At 33.9% G+C, this 20,319-nt stretch overlaps 4 protein-coding genes across 8 annotated transcripts; 3 read left to right on the top strand and 1 right to left on the bottom strand.

Annotated features, from left to right (window-relative positions):
- Positions 1-1,308: 1,308 nt before the first annotated feature.
- Positions 1,309-3,583, top strand: LOC149729901 (SUMO-activating enzyme subunit 2-like). The gene has a single exon (XM_089886547.1). It carries the CDS (start codon positions 1,406-1,408, stop codon positions 3,293-3,295), a length of 1,890 nt encoding a protein of 629 aa, XP_089742673.1. The 5' UTR covers positions 1,309-1,405; the 3' UTR covers positions 3,296-3,583.
- Positions 3,584-3,606: 23 nt separating this feature from the next.
- Positions 3,607-11,958, top strand: LOC149729900 (uncharacterized). 3 transcript variants are annotated; one of them, XM_089886529.1, is made up of 22 exons: positions 3,607-3,748; positions 4,096-4,206; positions 4,260-4,341; positions 4,521-4,635; positions 4,877-5,051; positions 5,304-5,396; positions 5,525-5,636; positions 5,999-6,112; positions 6,554-6,656; positions 7,064-7,154; positions 7,215-7,330; positions 7,844-7,975; positions 8,421-8,700; positions 8,960-8,994; positions 9,298-9,479; positions 9,871-9,937; positions 9,992-10,075; positions 10,290-10,565; positions 10,789-10,861; positions 10,928-11,016; positions 11,283-11,423; positions 11,481-11,958. In XM_089886529.1, exons 1-22 carry the CDS (start codon positions 3,636-3,638, stop codon positions 11,891-11,893), a joined length of 2,997 nt encoding a protein of 998 aa, XP_089742655.1. In that variant the 5' UTR covers positions 3,607-3,635; the 3' UTR covers positions 11,894-11,958. The 3 variants fall into 3 exon arrangements, with proteins under 3 accessions (XP_089742655.1, XP_089742654.1, XP_089742656.1); XM_089886528.1 differs by having other exon boundaries at positions 5,513-5,636; XM_089886530.1 differs by lacking the exon at positions 3,607-3,748 and having other exon boundaries at positions 4,280-4,341; positions 5,513-5,636.
- A 117-nt stretch (positions 11,959-12,075) lies between these two features.
- Positions 12,076-16,419, top strand: LOC149729899 (AP-3 complex subunit sigma-2-like). 3 transcript variants are annotated; one of them, XM_089886582.1, is made up of 7 exons: positions 12,081-12,254; positions 12,374-12,465; positions 12,933-13,044; positions 13,272-13,343; positions 13,824-13,931; positions 14,364-14,421; positions 15,658-16,419. In XM_089886582.1, the coding sequence occupies exons 1-6, from the start codon at positions 12,186-12,188 to the stop codon at positions 14,418-14,420; spliced, it is 510 nt and encodes a 169-aa protein (XP_089742708.1). In that variant the 5' UTR covers positions 12,081-12,185; the 3' UTR covers position 14,421; positions 15,658-16,419. The 3 variants fall into 3 exon arrangements, with proteins under 3 accessions (XP_089742709.1, XP_089742708.1, XP_089742707.1); XM_089886581.1 differs by lacking the exon at positions 14,364-14,421 and having other exon boundaries at positions 12,088-12,254; XM_089886583.1 differs by lacking the exons at positions 13,824-13,931; positions 14,364-14,421 and having other exon boundaries at positions 12,076-12,254.
- Positions 16,420-16,731: 312 nt separating this feature from the next.
- LOC149729898 (peritrophin-1-like) lies at positions 16,732-19,186 on the bottom strand. The gene is made up of 7 exons (XM_089886586.1): positions 18,915-19,186; positions 18,674-18,709; positions 18,201-18,298; positions 17,688-17,762; positions 17,565-17,616; positions 17,221-17,318; positions 16,732-16,910 (listed from the first exon to the last, which is right to left on the bottom strand). The coding sequence occupies exons 1-7, from the start codon at positions 18,964-18,966 to the stop codon at positions 16,836-16,838; spliced, it is 486 nt and encodes a 161-aa protein (XP_089742712.1). The 5' UTR covers positions 18,967-19,186; the 3' UTR covers positions 16,732-16,835.
- Positions 19,187-20,319: the final 1,133 nt, after the last annotated feature.

Genomic DNA, 20,319 nt, shown 5'->3' with positions numbered 1-20,319 from the left:
TGGCAAACAAAAGACTTGAAAGAGCTGTGGACATGTTTATTTCGCGTTGCTACAATGTTAGTGATACGGGGTGGAATAGGGTCAAATTTTGTGTGTTAATTGTTGGCCCTTAACCTTAAAATGACGTCATTGTATATGACGTCATTTGTTGATTAAACTATTTGTTTTATAATAAAACTGAAACGTAATTTGAACACTAAAACGTATTTCATGGTAAAACCTTGGCCTACTAAACATATCTTTAGCAGGACATGGTAATGTAAAAAGGAAAAGTTTATGCCTTTTCTCCTTTCAGGAATTCTTTCACGTTCTCAATAGATTCTCAAATATACAACATTTTAAACTTGTTGGTGAAAATTTGTTGCTAAAATCTAATTTTTACCAGCCAAGTTAGTAAGTTAACCTATTTTCCAAACAAAAGTTTAAAATCATGTGTTTGTAGCCATTTCATGTGTTTGTTTTACTGATTTTCCAGCTTGTAGCCATTTGTGCAACTTGCGCCTTTGCTTTTGTATTATTGCGTTTATGCTCTCAAATACACCATATTATTATAAACTATTAGATTGTTTTGTGCTTGTAAAACATCCAGTTTGTGCTTGAAACATCCAAGTATTGAAGAGTAGTAGGACATTTTAAAAAGAGATTTAGAATTCAATTTTGTAAGGTTTGTGTAGAAGAGTAATAAATGCTAAGAGAGAGAGAGAGGTGTTTTATTTGACGCATTCGTCTAGAGGTGTAAATATTCTTGACGAGGGCATAGTGATAAAGTGGGCAGAAACAAAGATTTAATCTCTCCGGGCAGAAATACATATTTTCGGAAACCAGAGTCCATATACGGACTCTGATTTTATGAAATTAGGCATCACTTGAGCGCGCGGGAGTATGAGCGCTTTTGATTGGTTAAAATTTCTTCAAGATATTCCGGTTTGTATGGTTTTTTTCCTGGCAATATTAAATTTCGTTTACCTTGAAAATTCCTTAGTATTCAGTGTCTTTGGTCAGCGATTGCTTTGTTTATGTTATCATAGTCTAGTAAAATTAATATTTATGTTACATCGTATATATATATACTTTAGATTTGAATAAAGGCATAGCTACCTCCTTTGGTGCTAGTGAAGAATCTCCCCCCCACTTTATTTGCTAACCACTAACCCCTAACACCTAGGTAAGGGGGTTAGGTGTTGATGGTTAGGGGGTTAGTGGTTATAGGGTTAGTAGTTAGTGATTATAGGGGTTAGTGGTTAGCAAATAAAGTGGGGGCTAGATCACTAACACCAATAAGTTGCATGAGTATATTATTAACACATATAATATATTTTTAAAACACAGATTTGTGTATATCATTTAGTTAAGTAATTGAAACTCTAATTACTCGGGATTTAACTACTAATTGAATTCTGTCCACATGGAAGTGTCTTCAGAAGTAAACAACCCACTTTCTAGTAGTGTTCTTACGGATGTGAACAATGCTAAGTTATTTGTGGTTGGTGCTGGTGGAATCGGGTGTGAGCTGCTTAAGAACTTGGTGTTGACTGGGTTTCGGAACATTGAGGTTATTGACTTGGATACTATAGATGTTAGCAACCTAAATCGGCAGTTTTTGTTCCAAAAAAAGCATGTTGGAAAGTCAAAAGCAATGGTGGCTAAAGAAAGTGTCCTCCGGCTTTGCCCCAAAGCGAATATTAATGCACGCCATGATTCGATTTTCAACCCACAATACAACATGCAATTTTTTAAGCAGTTTGATCTTGTATTAAATGCCCTCGATAACAGAGCAGCGAGGAATCATGTTAACAGGATGTGTCTAGCGGCAGATGTTCCATTGATTGAAAGTGGTTCTGCGGGTTACCTTGGACAAGTTACAGTGATTAAAAAAAGTGTAACAGAATGTTATGAGTGTCAGCCGGCTCCAAGGCAGAAGAGTTTTCCTGGATGCACGATACGGAACACACCATCGGAGCTGATCCACTGCATCGTTTGGGCAAAGTATCTTTTTAATCAGCTCTTTGGGGAAGAAGATGCGGACCAAGATGTTTCACCGGATACAGCAGACCCAGAAGCTGCAAATAATCCTGGAGAAAAGGGAGATGGCTGTTCTGAAGAGAATAATAGCCATGATTTAGATAAACCAAGAATCAGTACGAGAGAGTGGGCAAGAGAATGCGATTACGATGCAGAAAAAATATTCAATAAACTTTTCCATACCGACATAAACTATTTATTGTCTATGGATAAACTCTGGCAAAAGAGAACACCTCCAAAGCCTATACTGTGGGCTGAATGTCAAGAAATACAAGAGAGACAGTTGGATCATCAAACTGTAATGACATTGCAGGAAAATGCAAGATTATTTTCTGAAAGTATTAATGCTTTGAAAGATGAATTTAAAAAGCAGGGGGATGGCGGTATGTTGGTGTGGGACAAAGATGAAGATCCTGCCATGAACTTTACGTCCTCAGTGGCGAACATAAGGGCTCATATATTCCATATTGAAGAAAAAAGTTGTTTTGAAGTCAAATCTATGGCAGGCAATATTATTCCTGCTATAGCTTCAACTAATGCAATTGTTGCTGGATTGATTGTGCTGCAAGCACTTTGTTTAATTCGTAAGCGCTTTGCCGACTGTCGTACTGTCTATGTTTGTGAAGCTGTCAACGACACTAAAAAGCTGCTAAAACCATGCACATTAGACCCACCCAAAAGGGGGTGTTATGTCTGTGCGGAAAAGCCTGAAATTACTTTGAAGCTAAACACTAAGACACTAACATGTGAGCAGTTTCGGGATAAAATCCTAAAGTCCCACCTTGGGATGCTTGCTCCGGATGTAGAGATCTTGGATGGGAGAGGAACGATCCTCATCTCAAGTGAAGAGGATGAAGAAGAGAATCAATCTCTTGGACAAACTTTAGACTCATTTAATATAACTCATGGAAGTCGTTTAAGAGGGGATGATTTCCTCCAAAATTACGACATTGTCGTCAACATCCTCCATGAGGAGAATCTTCCGGATGACATGATCTTCCAAGTCTCTGAGACCAAAGGAACTATTGGTGCAAGCGCTGAAAAAGAAACAACACCTGAAAACAATACAGAACAAAATTCAGTAGTCCAAGAAGATAAAATTGAAATAATTGAAGATGCAGATCCATCCGCATCTCAAGATGAAATTCCTCGAAAGAGGAAACGGTCTTCCACCAACGATAAAGATTCTCTTATAGACTCGTCAAAACGTTCAAAACAATGTGATGACAGTGTAATAGTAAATGATGATAATAATGTTGTTGTTTTAGATTAAATGTACATAATGCATTATTGTGTTCTTTTGACCCCATGTCATGCTATTCTAGTATTCTTATTTGTTTTTGTCTACCCCGAAAAAATGTTTTAGTTCAATTATTATTGAATCTAGTTATTTCTTTAATATCTTGGTTCATTGTATTATTCAAATTTAGTCAATCGAAAAAAAATCTGATATAAAAGTTACTGCCAGCAATAACCTAGGGTGCGAGATGTAAATTAAGTTTTTTGATCTTTTCTGAGATTAATTTTCAGTGTCGTATTTGATAAGTGATTTTCATTCCAGTTTAGCATCTGCAAGGGTGATATACCGATCTGTTTATGATTAAGTCTTAACCATGGCTTCCAAAGTGAGCCACAAGGAAGCTCATTTCTTGGAAATGAAAAAGGCGATTATCCTTCATCTTATGACTCTGGGGTTTGATTCAAGGAAAATGGAAAATAAATACAGGTAGAATGAATACATTTGTTCAAGTTTAAAAACATTGATTCTACAGCATGTGTGTTTTGTGATTTTAGTAGTAATGTAACTTGTTTAGCTTCAATGTTTATACCGAAACGATTGATGTAGTAAACAACATAATGTAAGCCCAATTTATCTCTCAACTTCATCATAGGCCAAATTTGTTCTAAAACCTAGGTCGTATGGCATACCTCGCAGTAGGACCCTCACCTATATAGAATATATTAGCGCTTTAATTGCACTCACCTAAGTATTTCTTGTAGTATTTAATAGGGTACTATAAGACTACCACAGTACCAACTGTATAACATTTATGTTTTTTTTTACAATAACAGTTGCCGTTTGGACGAGAATATGTTTGACAAGCCAAACAAACGAGCTTTCGAAGTAGTTTTTTATTTCCTTTTCTGCAAGCTGGATAGTTCACAAGCTGAACAGCTTTTCAGGTAAAAAATTAAAATCCTATTTTTGTTATTTCAAGTAAAAGTTCATTCTACAGGTTGTGTTTTCCTGGTATAGATAAGCAAGCAACGCTTGAGTTTCGAAAGCGAACTTTTGCATGGTTGAAACGAATTGCTGAAGTAAGTTTTATTTTTTACTGGTTTATTCGAAAAATACCTCTCAAATAAATTTGTTCCCTGGATGTAAAAACAACTAAAAAAAAATTTTTTTAAGATAAAAAATTTTATTAGTAAACCATGTACTAAAAAGGGAGTTAGCATAAACGTATTGATATATTTATGGGTCAATTTTATTTAAGGAACACCCAAAGTGTGGCTTGAAAGTTTCTTCTACTCTTCTCATGTCACCAGGCGGATGGGAATTCGTGCATTTTGTTTTCCTATTCACTCAGTTTGTTTTACTTAAACTGTGCAGTAAGTATTTTTGTTTACTTGGTCTAGGTTTACTTTTTACACATACATATATTTATATGGTAAAGTGGAGTAAAACGGTATGTTTAAGTAATTTTTAACTTTCCAAATAAAATTTACGACTTTTCCAATACTTTTAAACCTGTTTTGGCTGTGTCTTTTTTACTTCTTTTTAGAAACAAATTGAGTTTTTAACATTATGTACTGTATTTGGCTGTAGTTTTTAACATTACCATTCATTCAGGATCCAAAATTTCTTCAGAGGGAAGTTTGCAAACACTTATTCTGTCAAAAAACAAGCGTCTCGCTCAAGTACAAAATAAAGTGTTACAAGCAAGAAGCATTAACATGCATAAAGAAATAGTTAAAGATGTTCGTGTATTTAGCAGAGGTGACAATGATATTCATAACGCCTTTCAGTGAGTGTTTTTATACTTTGTTTATTTTTTATGTTATGACATATGGTGGGGGAAAATGGGACACATTTTTTGTAAATATGTCCCATTATACCCCAACCTACTTTAGTACTATATTTTGTGGGATTGTTTTGAGTGGTTTGCAGACAATATCTGATTAATTAAATTAACAGTTATTACCTGAAGAGGTATTTTTCTAATAATATATATCTTTTTAATAAAAAGTGCCTAATTTTTTAATTATTTATTTTTCAGACATCTGTTAAACACATATCATGAACTACAACAAGAAAAAGCTGCTGCAACCAAAGCAATTTTAAAATACAAGAAATCACTGAAATTAGATACGTAAGTCAAGATCCCTCATTTGTATTATATTATTTACATGTATATATTTAATACACTGCAAGACCTAACCCATATAGAATAAAATAGAGCCCCTGCAATACTTACCTTAACTGTAGTCTTTCATGCAGAAAAAAGCAAGAAGACTTAAAGGCCTACCAGCAGCGACTTAATAAAGGAATTAAACAACTTCGTGGAATGTGGAGCAAAGTAACAAGTGCTGTTGTCGACACTAGAAATTCAGTAAGTAAAATAAAAATTTTAATTATATATATAGTATGATGGGGGAAGATGGGACACCTTCGGCGCATATTATCCGAATATATAATATCCGACGATCTAGTGGAGTCTTTGAGCATATAGTTCTAGAATTCTTTGAAAGTTCCTTGTTTACTACCACTTCCCAACTTCCCCCACCCTACTATATATAAATATAATATATCTCTTATAGCCCAATTCTGAATTTTAATTGTTTCTATAAACTTGAAACTTTACTTTTAATTTGTCTTGTAAATTATTCACTAAAAACATTAAATACTTTTCATATTATTATACTATATTCGTAAGGACATTTTCTTAGGTTTTTATGATATAATATCTTTCAGAGTAAAATCCTAGCAAGTGTTATAGAGGATAAAAATCATAAATTAGAAGCTGAAAAACTGACTTTACAAGTTCCATCTAGGCTTGTCGATGAATACACAGAAGAAATTTACCAAGTGAGCTAAAGTATAGTGTCAGTAAAATTACTTCTATTGCACCTTAGATAAAATTATGAAAGTACCAGCTAAAAGCTATTCAATAGGCTACACTACTTTCATAGGTGTCACTGTATATGTGTCATTTCTAGTAAAATCTGGGGTTAAAAAGCGATTTAAACCATAGTTGTCAAACACAATAGAAAAACCAGATACGTTTGCTGTACTTGTTTGTATGGACAACCAACAGCAGGGTAAAAGCTTTTATGCTTAAACCTAGAGTTCTAAAACAAATGATGTCACTCTCGTTTCAAAAACTAGGGTGAAATATCACTCTGGCCACCCCTAGTCTTACCCCTACACCTATGCTATTTTCCAAGTTTCTTTATTATGTAGCTTAAAAGATCTGTAAAAAAGATAACCAAAAAAGTTAACAAATGTCTCTGTTTTTTGTATTTTTAGACTGTTGGGTCAAGTTTGATTCAATCCGGAAAAATTAATCTCCTGAGTGTGGGGTCTATCACCACATTTTCGTTCATGTCAATACGTGACCAGTTGCACAAATGTAAGACAGTAAAATTTTACAAACATATTTGATTCTATATAAACTATTCTATTCTATGTGGGTGAGGGTCTTGTTAGGAACCTGAAATTTGGGCTAAATTTTGTTATTTACCCCAAAACCAAGGCTGCTCTATGTACTTTGATGCGAGTGTGTGACCAGTTGGACAACCCATTAGTGATCATTAAGTTGGAGCAATTTTTGTTTTTATTCTTGCCTAAGGACACATACTCCTACAGCCACCAAACTTTTTTAAATAGATACTTAAATACGCAATCTTTTTTTGAAAAATGGTGCTAATGTTAACTGATTAATGCAGAGCAGAAAATTTCAGGGTTGGCCTGCCTACCCTGCCACCCAGGTTTGGCGCCCATGCATAGGTTAATCAATATCTGTATCTTTGATTTTAGATGGATTGCCAAATTTTGAGACTCAAGTTCCATTTCTTAAAATTCAAGCTGAATTGCATCAAGAACAGTTAGCAAAACTATGTGAAATTAAGTATGAAAACATTTTAATTATTTTGCTTATTTCACATTTACAAATTTAACATATGTTTAGGTCAGAGGCTATAAGCGTTATAAAATCTGCGGAAAAAAATATTTCTAACCTGGAAGAAATGTTGGATGCAAAATATAAACTACATTCTTACTCATCGGATTTCAGCAGCACTACTGGTAAGATGGTAAAAACATGATAAAAATAATTGTGAGAAATTGTTAAAACATTTTGCTATTATTGATACTAGGCCTAATATAATATACATGTAATTTATGTATATATATATCACGGTATTAGACATAGAAAACATGTTTGTCTGCCAGCTATTTATATATAAGTTTTGGTATTTATGTACAAATATGCCGCCTTACACTCAGTACATAACAAATTAGTTAGTAGCGAACTTCAGAGTATAATTACACCTATTCATTCTTTGTGGATGAGGTCGTTTTCAAGGACCCGGGATTTGGCCAGATTCGACCCATTACCCCAGCAATCACTTCCAAGAGCTTTTCATAAATTAATAATTTGGTTTTTATACAAGTTTCATATATTTTTCTCCAAATATCTCCAAAGTGATGACAGCAATTCAATAAAATATTATTTGTAGTAGGCTATATTTTCAAAAAAAGAGAGAAAAAAAAGGTATTATTAAAATGTTTTAGTTGGTATAATGCTGTATACCACAGATCTCCAAAGTGATGAAACAGACGTTAGTAACGTAACTTCATCACTTCAAACCAATTCAAACCAAACGGACTCATTTGAATCAATTGATGATTCTGGTACCTCACTTGCTTTGAAATATCTGGTGCCAGCAGGTAAATAAACCTATTAAGTTTTGATATATACAGACCTTAAAATTAAAGTTAAAACTTCCCTAGACCAAGAGATATTAAATTTCAGGTTGTTGTTTAAGGGCTAAAAATTTTTCATTACATGGTAGGTCTAAATACTTGAAATTAATAAAGCCAGGGAAAGTGTGATGCTCCAACAAGCATATAAATTAGTTCTCTAGGAGTTTAGGTTTAGGCTGCATTTTTGTACAAGCTGCCATAATTTAAGTACAATTTCAAGCTATACAATACTATAGGCCTAAGCTGCAAACATACCAATGTTTCTCTCATATAAACAACTGTAGAGTCTTTAACTTAATTGTAAAAAGTATATTTTATTTAAACAACTATTTTTAATTTAATTGTAAAATGAATTTTATCCAATCAACTTTTTTTTAAATTAATTGTAAAAAGTTGATTTCCTCTTCAGGTGTAAATTTGGATGACTTTCTGCAAGAGGTTGTTTCTGAGCCCCCTATCTCACCTTGTACCCCAAACACGCCAACCTCCGAAAATATAAAATCCCCTGATATAACCACTTTACCTCAACCTGAACCTCAACCTATCAGTCAAAAGAAAAGCAAAACCGCAAGCAAACTAAAACTACCCACCTCCAAACCATTACATACACAACCACTATCTAAATCACCCTATACCAAGTCACCATTAGTACAAGGAATACAAACTGATAGAGCAAGTAACAGGATAAGGTCTGTATATTTCAGAATTTATTTTAACTTTTATGAATTTATTTTAATCATTTTTTCTGTTTTATCAAATAAAATTAAACAAAACCTATTGATATACCAAGCTGTCTTTGGCTTTTAATTATCTTTTTCGCCGCATTAAAAATATTTATTGTAGCGTTAAATTTTTTTCTATGCTTTTAATTTGTCACAAGTTGCAGCCGGTGTAAATACAAATAAAGTATTTTTTCTAATAAAAATTTAATTTTTTTTTTTTCCACAGTATTGGCAGAAGAGTTGGTGGCTCCTACACACCAGGTAAATATGCACCACTGGTACTAGTTCTATATATCAACGTATTTTATGTCATCATGAAGCCATCATACGTGACTTTTTTTAGTAAAATCTGGGGTAATATTGTTAAAATGCAGTAATACTCATGTCATAGTCATCAAACATCCTGGTTGATTAATGTGGTTAATGTACTTTTGGCTCTGTTTGTTTATATAGACATCTAACAACACTGTATAGGCTATTTTAAAAGGGGAAAACTATGGTGATAAACATAATATGCATTTTTCTTAACATCTATGATCACCATAAACATTTCTTAACTTTCAGACCGACATGGTGCATCAGTTAATCAGGGAAGGATAAAGTCGCTGAAACAGAAAGGTCGAAAATCAATGTCTCTCCCTTCCTCTCCTCTTGTTGCTAGGTCCGTAGGTAAAACTTTGGAAACGAGAGTGGATGAAGAAGTTCCAACAGTGACACCAACCTGGGAGAAGCATTTGATTGACCGGGTATGTATATTTGTTTTAAACTTACGTGTGAGCACAAATACTTGATGGTACAGCTTCGTATGCGCTTAAAAGACCTTTGCAACAGTCAAAACCATTGGTTATACATTTATTCAGTATTGTGGTTGTGGATCAGTGGTTACAGCACTTGCATGTTAACCAAAAGTGTTTTTTTTTATGTGTGTGTACTTGGGCAAAGCACTAACTTGTCATTGCGACAGTCCAGTACTCTCAAATGGGTTGCACAGGTGTAAACTTGTAAGCACATGTATAATATATGAAACATGGCACCCATATCATACCAACTGTTGCATTTTTTATACTGGCATAAGCCATCAATTCTTACATAATTTATATTTTCTGATGAGGGTATTTCATTAAACTTTTGAAACAGATTGTAAACCAAACCATCAGCGATGATCTAATATCGCCACTGTTTGTATACAATCAAGATGAATTGGGTAAGTCACAATTTCACTTAACAATTACCCTTGTTACCAATGTGTTGTTTACAGACCAATCAGCATTTGTATCTGTTGATAAACTGCCTCGTACACCAACTGAATCATTTTCAAAATCGACAACTGATATTTGTGAAGGTAAACATTTATCATATTTGTTTCTTTATTATTTTTCCACATAAAAGATGTTATTTTTCCCATGTACTACATTTATATCTTCAATATTTTGACACAAATAATACAATTTTGAGTTATGGGCCAATTCTAACCTGAATCATATTTCTTCTAGTATAGGCTATTTTCTTGTAGGAATTCACACTTATGGTATAAAATATGAAACAATTTCATTCAGACAATGATGGTGGATTGGAAGCAGGCGGTTCAACTAACAAACTGATCGGAAATGAGCCCGGCCATATTTCTGATAAGGAATTGAACAATTTAGAAGTTTCAGGATTAAACCATTTTACCCATGAAAGTGAAAACCTGTTACTTAATGATGAGAAATTGAACCACTCAGAAGTTGCAGAGACAAGTCAACTTCAGACAAGTCAACTTGTGACAGAAATGGCCAAGTCAGCTTTCGATAGTGAAGAAAAATCAGTTGATGAAGAAAGTATATATCCAGGTAGTTATTTTATTCTTTTAATTTACATTATTATATAAAAAAGCAAGTAAAGTAACTGTAATAAATTTTGTGAATCAGCTTTGATCTAGTCCTCATGAAGTTGGACAGTTCCAATAACGAAATGACAGTCAGAATCAATTGCTCTTAAAATAATTTTTTTCTGATTTTGGTTTGTTATGTATTTTCTAGCACTTCTATGTAAACAAAGTTATTTTATTTCTAGATTCGATTGAGGAAGAAAAAAATTTCTTTCCAAACTCGCCAACACCACAACATACTTTACCAGTTTATAAAACGTAACTATCTCTAATAACTAATATTTTACCTTAAAACCTGTCTAAAATATGTTTGCTTTTTTCTAGAGCTGAGTTTAACTTAGAAACTAAATATGAACATTTCGTCAACTCAAGTGTCTCGAGCTGTGAAGATTCTTCTCCAAAATCTCCTAAAAGTATGACTTAGATTCATGTTATTAATTTTTTTCCCAGCTCCTTCGCTTGTATAGGTGCTTTGAATATGGGGTTTGATGTTCAATGTTGCCACTATTATGGCATGTGTGTTGTTACATTAATAGTAGTAACTCTTTAGTCATATACATGTGTATATTGTAGTTGCCATGTGAGAATAAATAAGCGTCATTCATTTTTTTAAAATTTTCTATCTCATTAGCAATGTATATAATCTTTATTTATTGACAATGTTTTGTTTTTTTTATAGATGATATATTTTCAAACTGGGATACAGCAGGTTCAGCCAACATTCTTGATGTGAGCAATTTATCATTAGTAGATCTAGAAGATTCTCCAGAAGATCCGAAAGTTGGAGGTTGCAACTTAATTGATCTTGATGAAACCATAGGTTGTATAAAAATAATTTGTTTTAAAAGATGCAAACTTTTGACTGAATTTTTTGTAGGTGACTCAAAGAGTGAATTGGCAGAAACCACATCTTCCAATCTACCTACTTCTACTTTAAATTTAATCGATCTTTTGATGGATGATGCCCCTCAACAAGAAAATCTTGCTTCTATTCTTCCCTGCAATACTCTTGAGCATGATCTTTTTGATTCTGCAGCTGCCCCGACAAGTCAAACTTTGCTAGATGTTCAAACTCCTGATAAGTTTGAGCAAACTGCTTCAGATTCCCCTTTTGAACATGAATTGTTAGGCACTAATGTTCCACTAGATTTGTTAGGTTCAACAGTTACACCACCACGACCAACCCTAAGAGAAGTTCCATTAAATTTACTTCCAACTACTGATTTATTGATCGGTTGTGAAACACCTGATTTTGAGAGGTACCAGTCGGTTTTAAAAAGAAGAAAATGAGTTTTCGTTGCACTGTTATACCTTTTGAGATTTGTTCAAAATCAATAAATATTTGTTTCAGATTATTTCAATTAAATGTAAGTGAGGGTGGGGTACATAGTTAAAATTTGTTTTTAAGTGGGAGCGCAGATGAGGTAGCAGTGAGTGTAAATTGATCACGAGAGAGGGTAAGCCACCGCCGACCTTGCGCTCATCTGTTCTAACGGGGATTCATTTTGCGTATGTGTTTTGCTTTGGCTTTATTTTGTACGTTGTATGAAGTTACACTTGAAGCTATTTTAGAAGTTCAAAAATGATTAAAGCTATTTTAGTATTCAATAACCACGGAAAACCAAGGCTGTTACGCTTCTACCAGCATTACGTAAGTCCCGGCTAGCCTTTATTGTAAACTTTTGACTAAAACGCCGTTCTTTGTTAACTGCAACAACAAGCCTAAATTTAGCTTTATTTAAATTTGTTGACATTACTTTATTGCATTAGACTGAGGAACAGCAGCAACAAATAGTGCGAGAAACTTTCCACCTCGTATCAAGGAGAGATGATGACGTTTGTAGTTTCCTGGAAGGTGGAACGTAAGTTATTATTATGTCAACTGTTTTTTTTTATCAGAATGTAATTTTTGTTTATGTAGCTTGATGATTTATCTAGTGTTTTACTGCTAATTTTTGGTATGTATATTTATGTAGGCGATAACAAAATCATTGCTGCTTAGCATAAACTTTTAGTTTACATGGTTGACCCCTAAACAACAATCAATTAAACAATCAACGTGGCCTGAAAATGTAGATATTTTACACATTGATTTGTAACGGTTTTACTTGTAAACGATAACGGTCTGGCTATGCGAAAAAACTCATCAGGAACTGCAATATTCTGCCGTCTGGCAAATCCTAAAAATCCCTCCTAACTGAAGTGGAAGTGTTGTATAGGAATCATAATGCCTGGGTTTCGACTCAACTAGGCAACAATATTTTTCAGAACTTTGCATACTCGTCATCTACCTACTTCTAACTTTATTACTTTGTCTCTTCTGTTCCAGTTTAATTGGGGGTTCCGATTACAAACTTATTTATCGACATTACGCAACACTTTACTTTGTATTCTGTGTGGATTCTTCTGAAAGCGAACTTGGTATACTAGATTTAATACAGGTAAAAATTTAATAGTTTTATTTAAATCTTTATATGTATAGATGGCACAGTTTATAAATGCAGGCAGACATCTATAGTTAAACGCCAAGTTAATGAAAAAAAATCAGCTCTAAATTTATGGATTTGTTTACAGCCATACACGGTACTGGTAACATATTTCAAGAAAACTATATAAACTGTACAGTTATATCACTAATTTGTAAATATTTATAAATACATTTCTTCAGGTTTTTGTTGAAACACTGGATCGTTGTTTTGAAAATGTTTGTGAACTTGATCTTATCTTCCATGTAGACAAGGTATGATAATGAATATATATAATATATATAATATATGAGCTCCTAAAGTTTCTTTTCACACAATTGAGAAAAGTGTAATACCAAATAATCGTGTCAGAAAAATTATGCTAAATTATTGTGTCAGCTCATTTTTAATTAACACCATTTTCAAATACATCTGTGCTCTATGTCACTATATATATGTATAAATAGTAAGTACATCTTAAACATCTGTATACACCTCAATTTGTATTCTCCCTAACCAAACATATACACAAGAATTAATTCTTTCATATATGTAAAGTAATAGGCGTCAAACTATTTAAAATCCAAGAAAGAATAGTTAGGTTTACAAACTGGTGAAACAAATCAACTTTTTGATTGTATTGCTTACTGAATAATGCAGTGAAAAAATTTCAGGGTTGTCCTGGCCACCCTACCACCCCAGGTTTGGTGCCTAAGTATCTAGTAGTAGTAACCCTTCCACTGTATATTACATAGGTTCAGTACATACTTGCCGAGATAGTAATGGGGGGAATGGTCCTTGAAACCAACATGAATGATATCTGCTCTAGGTTTCTTGAGCAAGATAAACTGGAAAAGTCTGAGGTACTAATAGTGTGCATGCTGTTTAGGTGCTGGGTGATATTAATTTCTGTTAATTTCAACTTGTATTGCGATTATTGTAAAAAGTGCGCAGAAATAATTGCAAAGGTAGGCAGAAATTGCTGAAACTGTAGTAAATTTTAAAGCGCTGAAATTATGCTGAATTTTATGTCACTCAGTGGTAGTACTGTGGTAGATATAATACTGTTTTGCAAAATATCTATATTAAAAAGTATTGTAAAGTGTTTCAAACTTAGAAAATACAAGCAATATACCAAAACCTACTTATCTGAATAAAACGATAATATTCAGATAAAGTGTTTGTAGCTTCAAATAAATTAATTTCCGCAATCTTCAAACGAGCAATTTACTTACATATATTACGTTATGTCTCGTTGCAACGGCAGCAGAATTGTTGATCTGACTTAATTTTAGAATCGTGTAATTCCTGAAGAAGTGGAAAAAGTGATCTCAGTCGTTTTAAACAGATAAGGTTGAGTTTGTAACTCACCAGCATGTATATACTTGGGGTGGCTTGTTTTAACACCTAACCCTGGTTTCCATTGATTGTGTCTGTTGCACGTTGTAGGTGCAGTGAGTCTTCTTATGATATTCTAAACTCCAGACCAACTTTAAATTACATATATATTGATAGGACTTTTTAAATTTCTAACAATTTATAAGGGTAAACCAACAGCTGTTCTGATCATTTGAAAATTTTAAATTTCACTTCAAAAAAGTTATAATTGTGTGATTTTTGTAGACAGTATTGGTATAGCCACTCTAGTTTTTAAAATGAAAGTTTGAGTGAAATGTCACTTTCTAACCTCTTCCACAATGATACATGTAACTTTTGTGGTTTAACTTTATGTAATATAGTAGGTTGGCTAAGATGGTCCATGTTTTCATTGCTTATCCTTTCTTTTTAGTAGTTAAAAAAGAAATATTACTAGAGTTATATAACCGTATTCTCACCACTTTAAAAGGGTGTTGATAGTTGTTTAAAAACTCCACTAGGAAGTGTGTGATTTTGTGTGCTAACTGTTAGTGTTAATGGTATACATCTTACCCCAATACATAATAAAATAAAAGACCATTCTGCCATAAGAGGAATCACTGCAGTGGATGATTAATTTTTAATTTCTAATTTAATTCAGTTTGTTGTAACTTTAATCAGTAATCAGATTGATTTAGTTTTGAGTAGTGAGTGTTAATTGAAATTCAAATAATCTATGTATTTTCATTTACAGATTATTGTAGGAAAGTTAAAGACATATTTAAGGAAAATTAAAGACATAGGAATTTTTTACCAAATATTTAATATATCTACTGCAACAAAAAATGAATATGTTTTTTTAAAAATAAGTTCGTGATATTTAAGTTATTTGCTTGCACTGCTAGCTATAAAATTTTATGAAATGTATGATTTCAATATATTTAACATCTATTCTGTATTTTGGTGGTGGCTTTTAACTTAACTTTTTAATAAAAGTTAAATCAACAGAATTTCAATGTGTTTTTTTACCAAAAACATATTTAAATACATATTTATTATAACGAAAAAACGGAATTTAAATCTGTTTTTATTATACCTCCTTTTTTAGTCTGTATAGGTGAGGTCTTTAAGGACCTGGGAGCTGGGATTGAGGCCAGATTTGACCCATTACCCCAATTATAACTTTTTTATACTTACCAGTGTTACCATTAAACCTACTTCTTTATTTTCTAGGCTGGTTTATCTGCAGCACCAGCCAAAGCAGCAGCTGCACTTAAGAACATTGATTTGCCAAGTTTACCTAAGGATCTCAAACTACCAGACCTACCAAAGCTTCCATCTTTCAGATGAAAATCAAAAATTCTTTCGGTTTAATTCAAATCTTTACAGTCAAGGGTGTATCTGGCGAACCAATGATTCATCAAATGTTATGTTTTGGTTATGTTGTCCTTGTAGTTAAGGTTTATTGCGAAATAATGTGTAATTCAATTTAAATCTTCATACTCATGTTTTGTCGACAAATTGCGATATATTTTCAAGTAGTTAAAGTTTATTGCAATGTTGTATTATCTGGTCAGGTTCAATTCAACTCAAAACTTCAAAGTCCTGGGTGTATGTGACAAAGCAAGATTTCAAATGTTCTGCTATTTCCTACATTTGGAATCATTTTTTTGTAGTTAAAGTTTATTGCAAAATTGTATCGTCTCGTCAGGTTCAATTCAACACCCATCGTCATTGATGTATATGTGACAAAGCCAGCGTTTTACAGAATGCTCTGCTTTGTTAACCATTTGGGTTTATTTTCTTTTGATAAAGTTTATTGTGAAATTGTAATGTTTCCATTTATAAATCGTTTGGGAAGACCGTTCTAACCGATTCTGTAAACAGTGCTCCAGTTACTTAGCAGTTAAACTTGTCTGCTTAAAAAATCTAATGTGTCGTTACCGTGCAATGACCGTTATCTTATTCCATATTTAATAAACGTAATGTAGTGTTTATGTTTGGTAAATGTTGGTATGGCACTTATTTATTCTGTCGTGGTAGGGCAACGAAAGTAGTTATATAACGCAGGTGTTCTATTTCATACACCTCGTGTCCGTTTTCGAGTTCCCACATATGTATATAACATTGTATATACGGGATTATTATTTTTTGTGTACAGCGTGACAAGCCAACTTATACTTCGTTAAATTTAAGATAAAGGTATACTATAATAGCATTAGAGACAACATCGCATATTTGTATTAGGTATATTTTTAAGTTTTTTCTAGTTCTTGACGAGGCTTTTGAGAAATCCACAAAACGAGGTATAATTATACTTGACAATTTATTTGACGGTATAAACTTCTAAAATTGTTCACGAAATTTTCCATCTTTGTCTAGCATCTGATGTTTTTAAGAATCTGAAATTATTAGCAAGATGCAACTTGTGACATCCAGTTGCAAACTCCAAGAGCTTCATCGAATCCGAGGCCTGGTGGGCAGCTCTGTTGTGGAAAGTTGACATTTAATATTCTACATCATAGTTAACATACAGTAAATCATAAGTGGGCACGAGGTGTATGAAACAAAATGCCCGTGCTGTAAGAACAATCGTTGCCCCGCTATGCAAGAATAAATAAATAAGCTATATTCTTTCACCAGAAAGTTACTTTACCGCGGCGATACATTCGGCACTGTCAATGTTTGTTATCACTGCTGTAAACGAATTTCTAGTCTAGATATATACATAGCCTACGCCTATAAAAGTAAGTACAAAAAACAATACATAGTATAGTTAGCATATTTTCTGCTTACCGATGGGCAAGGATTCTGGATGTTGGAATCGCAGTTGTAAAACACGGTGCAATCATTAGGGTCGGCTACAGCAGTAACGCCTCCATTGCAACTGTATCCTGTGTATGAAACGTATGGGTTTGAAATACTTACTCTATATGATAGGGTATGGGATAAGATAGGATAATAGAATACTCCATATTTTCTAATCGTGCTTTTAACAATAACAACGCTATTTTTCACTCGTATGGCTACGGTTTTATACTTATTTAATTTTTTTGCTTGCTACCTAATTGGATGAGAAGATGGATAAAAATAAACAGGCCTTATCCTACTATATTTTATGAATTTAAAGTAAAACTTACGCTCAGAATCGTCGCAGGCTGGCCCTGGTGCTTCTCTTGCTCGTGGAATAGCCTATTTAAGATTGGTCACATTATTAGGCGCATAATGATCACATGAAATCAGTATATTGTATACTAACTTACATTGCATGTGGCGACCAAAGATTCCCAGTTACACAATCCAATGGTTGGGTCGAAAGCCAAGCCAGGTGGGCAGGTCTGTAAAAATTACAAAACTTTTAAAAACAACAATACATTTTACGGTAAGAGCCATCCGAAGTAATAATATTAAGCCAATGCAAAGCGCCGTGGCGCGGTTGATTGGCGCGCTTGCCTCTGTATAAGTTCAAGCTTCTTAGCTGGTACCACGTGGGCGTATATGTGTTCTGATGGGCAAGCCATTTACCGGCATTTGCTCCAACCCAGTGGTCACTAATGGGTTGTCTAAATTGTTAGCCATATAGAAAAAACACCCACAAAGTTATACGTGGCAACTCGTAAGCTGCCACGAGTTGTATAAAACAGAACACAACATGCTATAACGACTGCCGTTTTTCGGCCACGCGAGAATAAATCAAGTTACATTTATTCATTTTTTTTTTCATTCAACCATGGCCTACTCAATACATGTATTGAGTAGGCCATGATTCAACTTACCGATGGGCATGGGGTTTGAATGTTTAAGTCGCAGTTGTAGAATACGTGACAGTCGGTTGGCTCAGGAGTGAGTCCAATCTGTCCATTGCACTGATAACCTTTATATGATTGAAACGGAAGTCTTATGTACATCTTATTTTAAGGTTTAATTTTTAAAAACCTTATGTTAGAACATTTTATCTCATATTTTGTAAGCGTGTTTTAACAATTAGCAAGAATCCTGAGGATCGGTTTATAATTCTGTAAACATTCTTTGTCACTATTAAATGGGTCGATCAAATCGAATAACAACTTGAACCCTCTTACCCCAGCCTTTTAACATATTAGTTTGTTTAACTAAACGACGTCTACGGCGTTTAATACACCTAATCGTTTTTCGGCAAGTTAATAGTTTATGTTTTGGTAAGCGATACTTCTTACTTTGTAATTTGATTCTGTTTGTAAGTAACAAAATTTGACTGTATAAAACTTACGCTCGTCGGTCTCGCATGCTGGACCTTCAGTGACAGCTGCAAAAAAACATTTTTATTTAATCATGTCAACAAAGTGAAATATTGAACATATATCGTTGTAGTAGAAGGTTTTTTCAATACGCCCACTAAGTATTTAATACATTTTTACTTAGTATAGTTACAAATGTGTTATCCAAACTACCAGCCATACAAAAAATACCACACGTAAAGTTACATATACACTCGTGGTAGAGTATTTTACCTTGAGAAGAAGCGAGCAGAATGACAGAAAACAGTGAAGCGAAAAACAACATTTTACTTGGTTTAATATATGATCTGAATATCACACATTGGATTTTCTTCTTTATATACAGTCTTAGCGACGTTACAGTGTAAACAGTAATGATAATTTGGATGTGTTTCGAAACTTAGCACAGGTGAAACGAATCCCACGCTACAGGTCACCACCACTTTTTTGTATATGGAGAATTGGTATAGCCTACAATGATAAGGGTGTTTTTGGCCTGGACGAATAAATTATTAACACATGCGAAATATTTTGACATAGGAAATAAGATTTATAGAAGTTAAATATAAAATGAACACGGTGACACTTATTTATCTTAGCGTAGGCAGATTTTATTACACAACCGTTCTTTTTCATATGGAAGACGGGACACCTTTAGCACATAATACCCAAATATCCTGATCGTGTTTTAAACAATTAAAAACGGTAATAGAAATTTTGAGGATACGATTTTTTAATCCTTTAAATGTTCTTTGTTTACTACCAAGTGGGACGATAAAATAAAATGAAAAGGTGTCCCATCTTTCCCCACCCCACTATATATTAAAATTTCTTTAATTGCGTCATAGAAAGCAAGTGTTAGGGAGAAAGTCGGGAGTTCATACGAATTCCCCTAAACTGTTGATAATTACTCGAGATATGCATAAGTTGACTCTTGCTTCAGCTGTCGGTTTCCCACGAATATTGAGACGGCGACAATGCTGTAGTCTACGTTATACCGGGTATATGTTAATGCCATCGACTTGTGTGTTTTGTGTTTTCCTACGAGGCCGACAAGGCTGGCCAGCTGCACGTACATTTTGTCTGAGCATAGTTTTTACATTAATACCCGGCGACGTGGCATTGTGGTCAGCGCGCCTGTCTGTAACCCAGAGGTAATTGGTTCAAGGCTCAACGCTGCTACCATTGTTGGCGTATGTGTCCTTGGGCAAGACACTTAACGGTAATTGCTGCTTCAACCCAGTGGTCACTAAAGGGTTGTCCAAATTATCAGCCATACATAAAAAAAGAAAATAAAAAAAATAACAATCGTCCACAAAGTAACATATACACATGGTAACTCGTAAGCTGGCACGATATGTTAAACCCGTGGGATAACAACTGTCGTTTTCCGACCACGCGAGGATAAAGTAAGTTACATTAATTCATTCGTTACATTCAATATGGACTAAATGCCCATGTCAGGCTTAAGTACTCATGACGCACTCATGACGCAAAACAAAGAACTGTGGCGTCCAAAAATATGTGTAGCAGTCTCGGGGGACGTAAAATGTCGGTAAAAAAGTGTCGAATAAAAATGTTTGTATTCGTGAATATATAAACCCTACTTTTAAATCACGACGCAAGTAAAACAATGGAG

Source organism: Ciona robusta, chromosome 10, assembly GCF_009617815.1.
Source record: "Ciona robusta chromosome 10, ASM961781v2".
Lineage (NCBI taxonomy): Eukaryota > Metazoa > Chordata > Ascidiacea > Phlebobranchia > Cionidae > Ciona > Ciona robusta.
The sequence above is the reverse complement of the archived record's forward strand: the minus strand, read 5'-3'. Positions and strand labels throughout refer to the sequence as shown.

Excerpts from the sequence above, each read along its gene's own strand:
- LOC149729901 (XM_089886547.1), top strand. The coding sequence starts at position 1,406 with ATGGAAGTGTCTTCAGAAGTAAACAACCCACTTTCTAGTAGTGTTCTT.
- LOC149729900 (XM_089886528.1), top strand. The coding sequence starts at position 3,636 with ATGGCTTCCAAAGTGAGCCACAAGGAAGCTCATTTCTTGGAAATGAAA. Across the intron at positions 4,342-4,520 it reads GGTTGAAACGAATTGCTGAA|GAACACCCAAAGTGTGGCTT; the intron begins GTAAGTTTTATT and ends ATTTTATTTAAG. Across the intron at positions 6,113-6,553 it reads ACACAGAAGAAATTTACCAA|ACTGTTGGGTCAAGTTTGAT; the intron begins GTGAGCTAAAGT and ends TTGTATTTTTAG.
- LOC149729899 (XM_089886581.1), top strand. The coding sequence starts at position 12,186 with ATGATTAAAGCTATTTTAGTATTCAATAACCACGGAAAACCAAGGCTG. Across the intron at positions 12,255-12,373 it reads TACGCTTCTACCAGCATTAC|ACTGAGGAACAGCAGCAACA; the intron begins GTAAGTCCCGGC and ends TTATTGCATTAG. Across the intron at positions 13,045-13,271 it reads GTATACTAGATTTAATACAG|GTTTTTGTTGAAACACTGGA; the intron begins GTAAAAATTTAA and ends ACATTTCTTCAG.
- LOC149729898 (XM_089886586.1), bottom strand. The coding sequence starts at position 18,966 with ATGTTGTTTTTCGCTTCACTGTTTTCTGTCATTCTGCTCGCTTCTTCT. Across the intron at positions 17,617-17,687 it reads CTTTGGTCGCCACATGCAAT|GCTATTCCACGAGCAAGAGA; the intron begins GTAAGTTAGTAT and ends AATCTTAAATAG. Across the intron at positions 17,319-17,564 it reads AGCCTGCGACGATTCTGAGC|GATACAGTTGCAATGGAGGC; the intron begins GTAAGTTTTACT and ends TTTCATACACAG.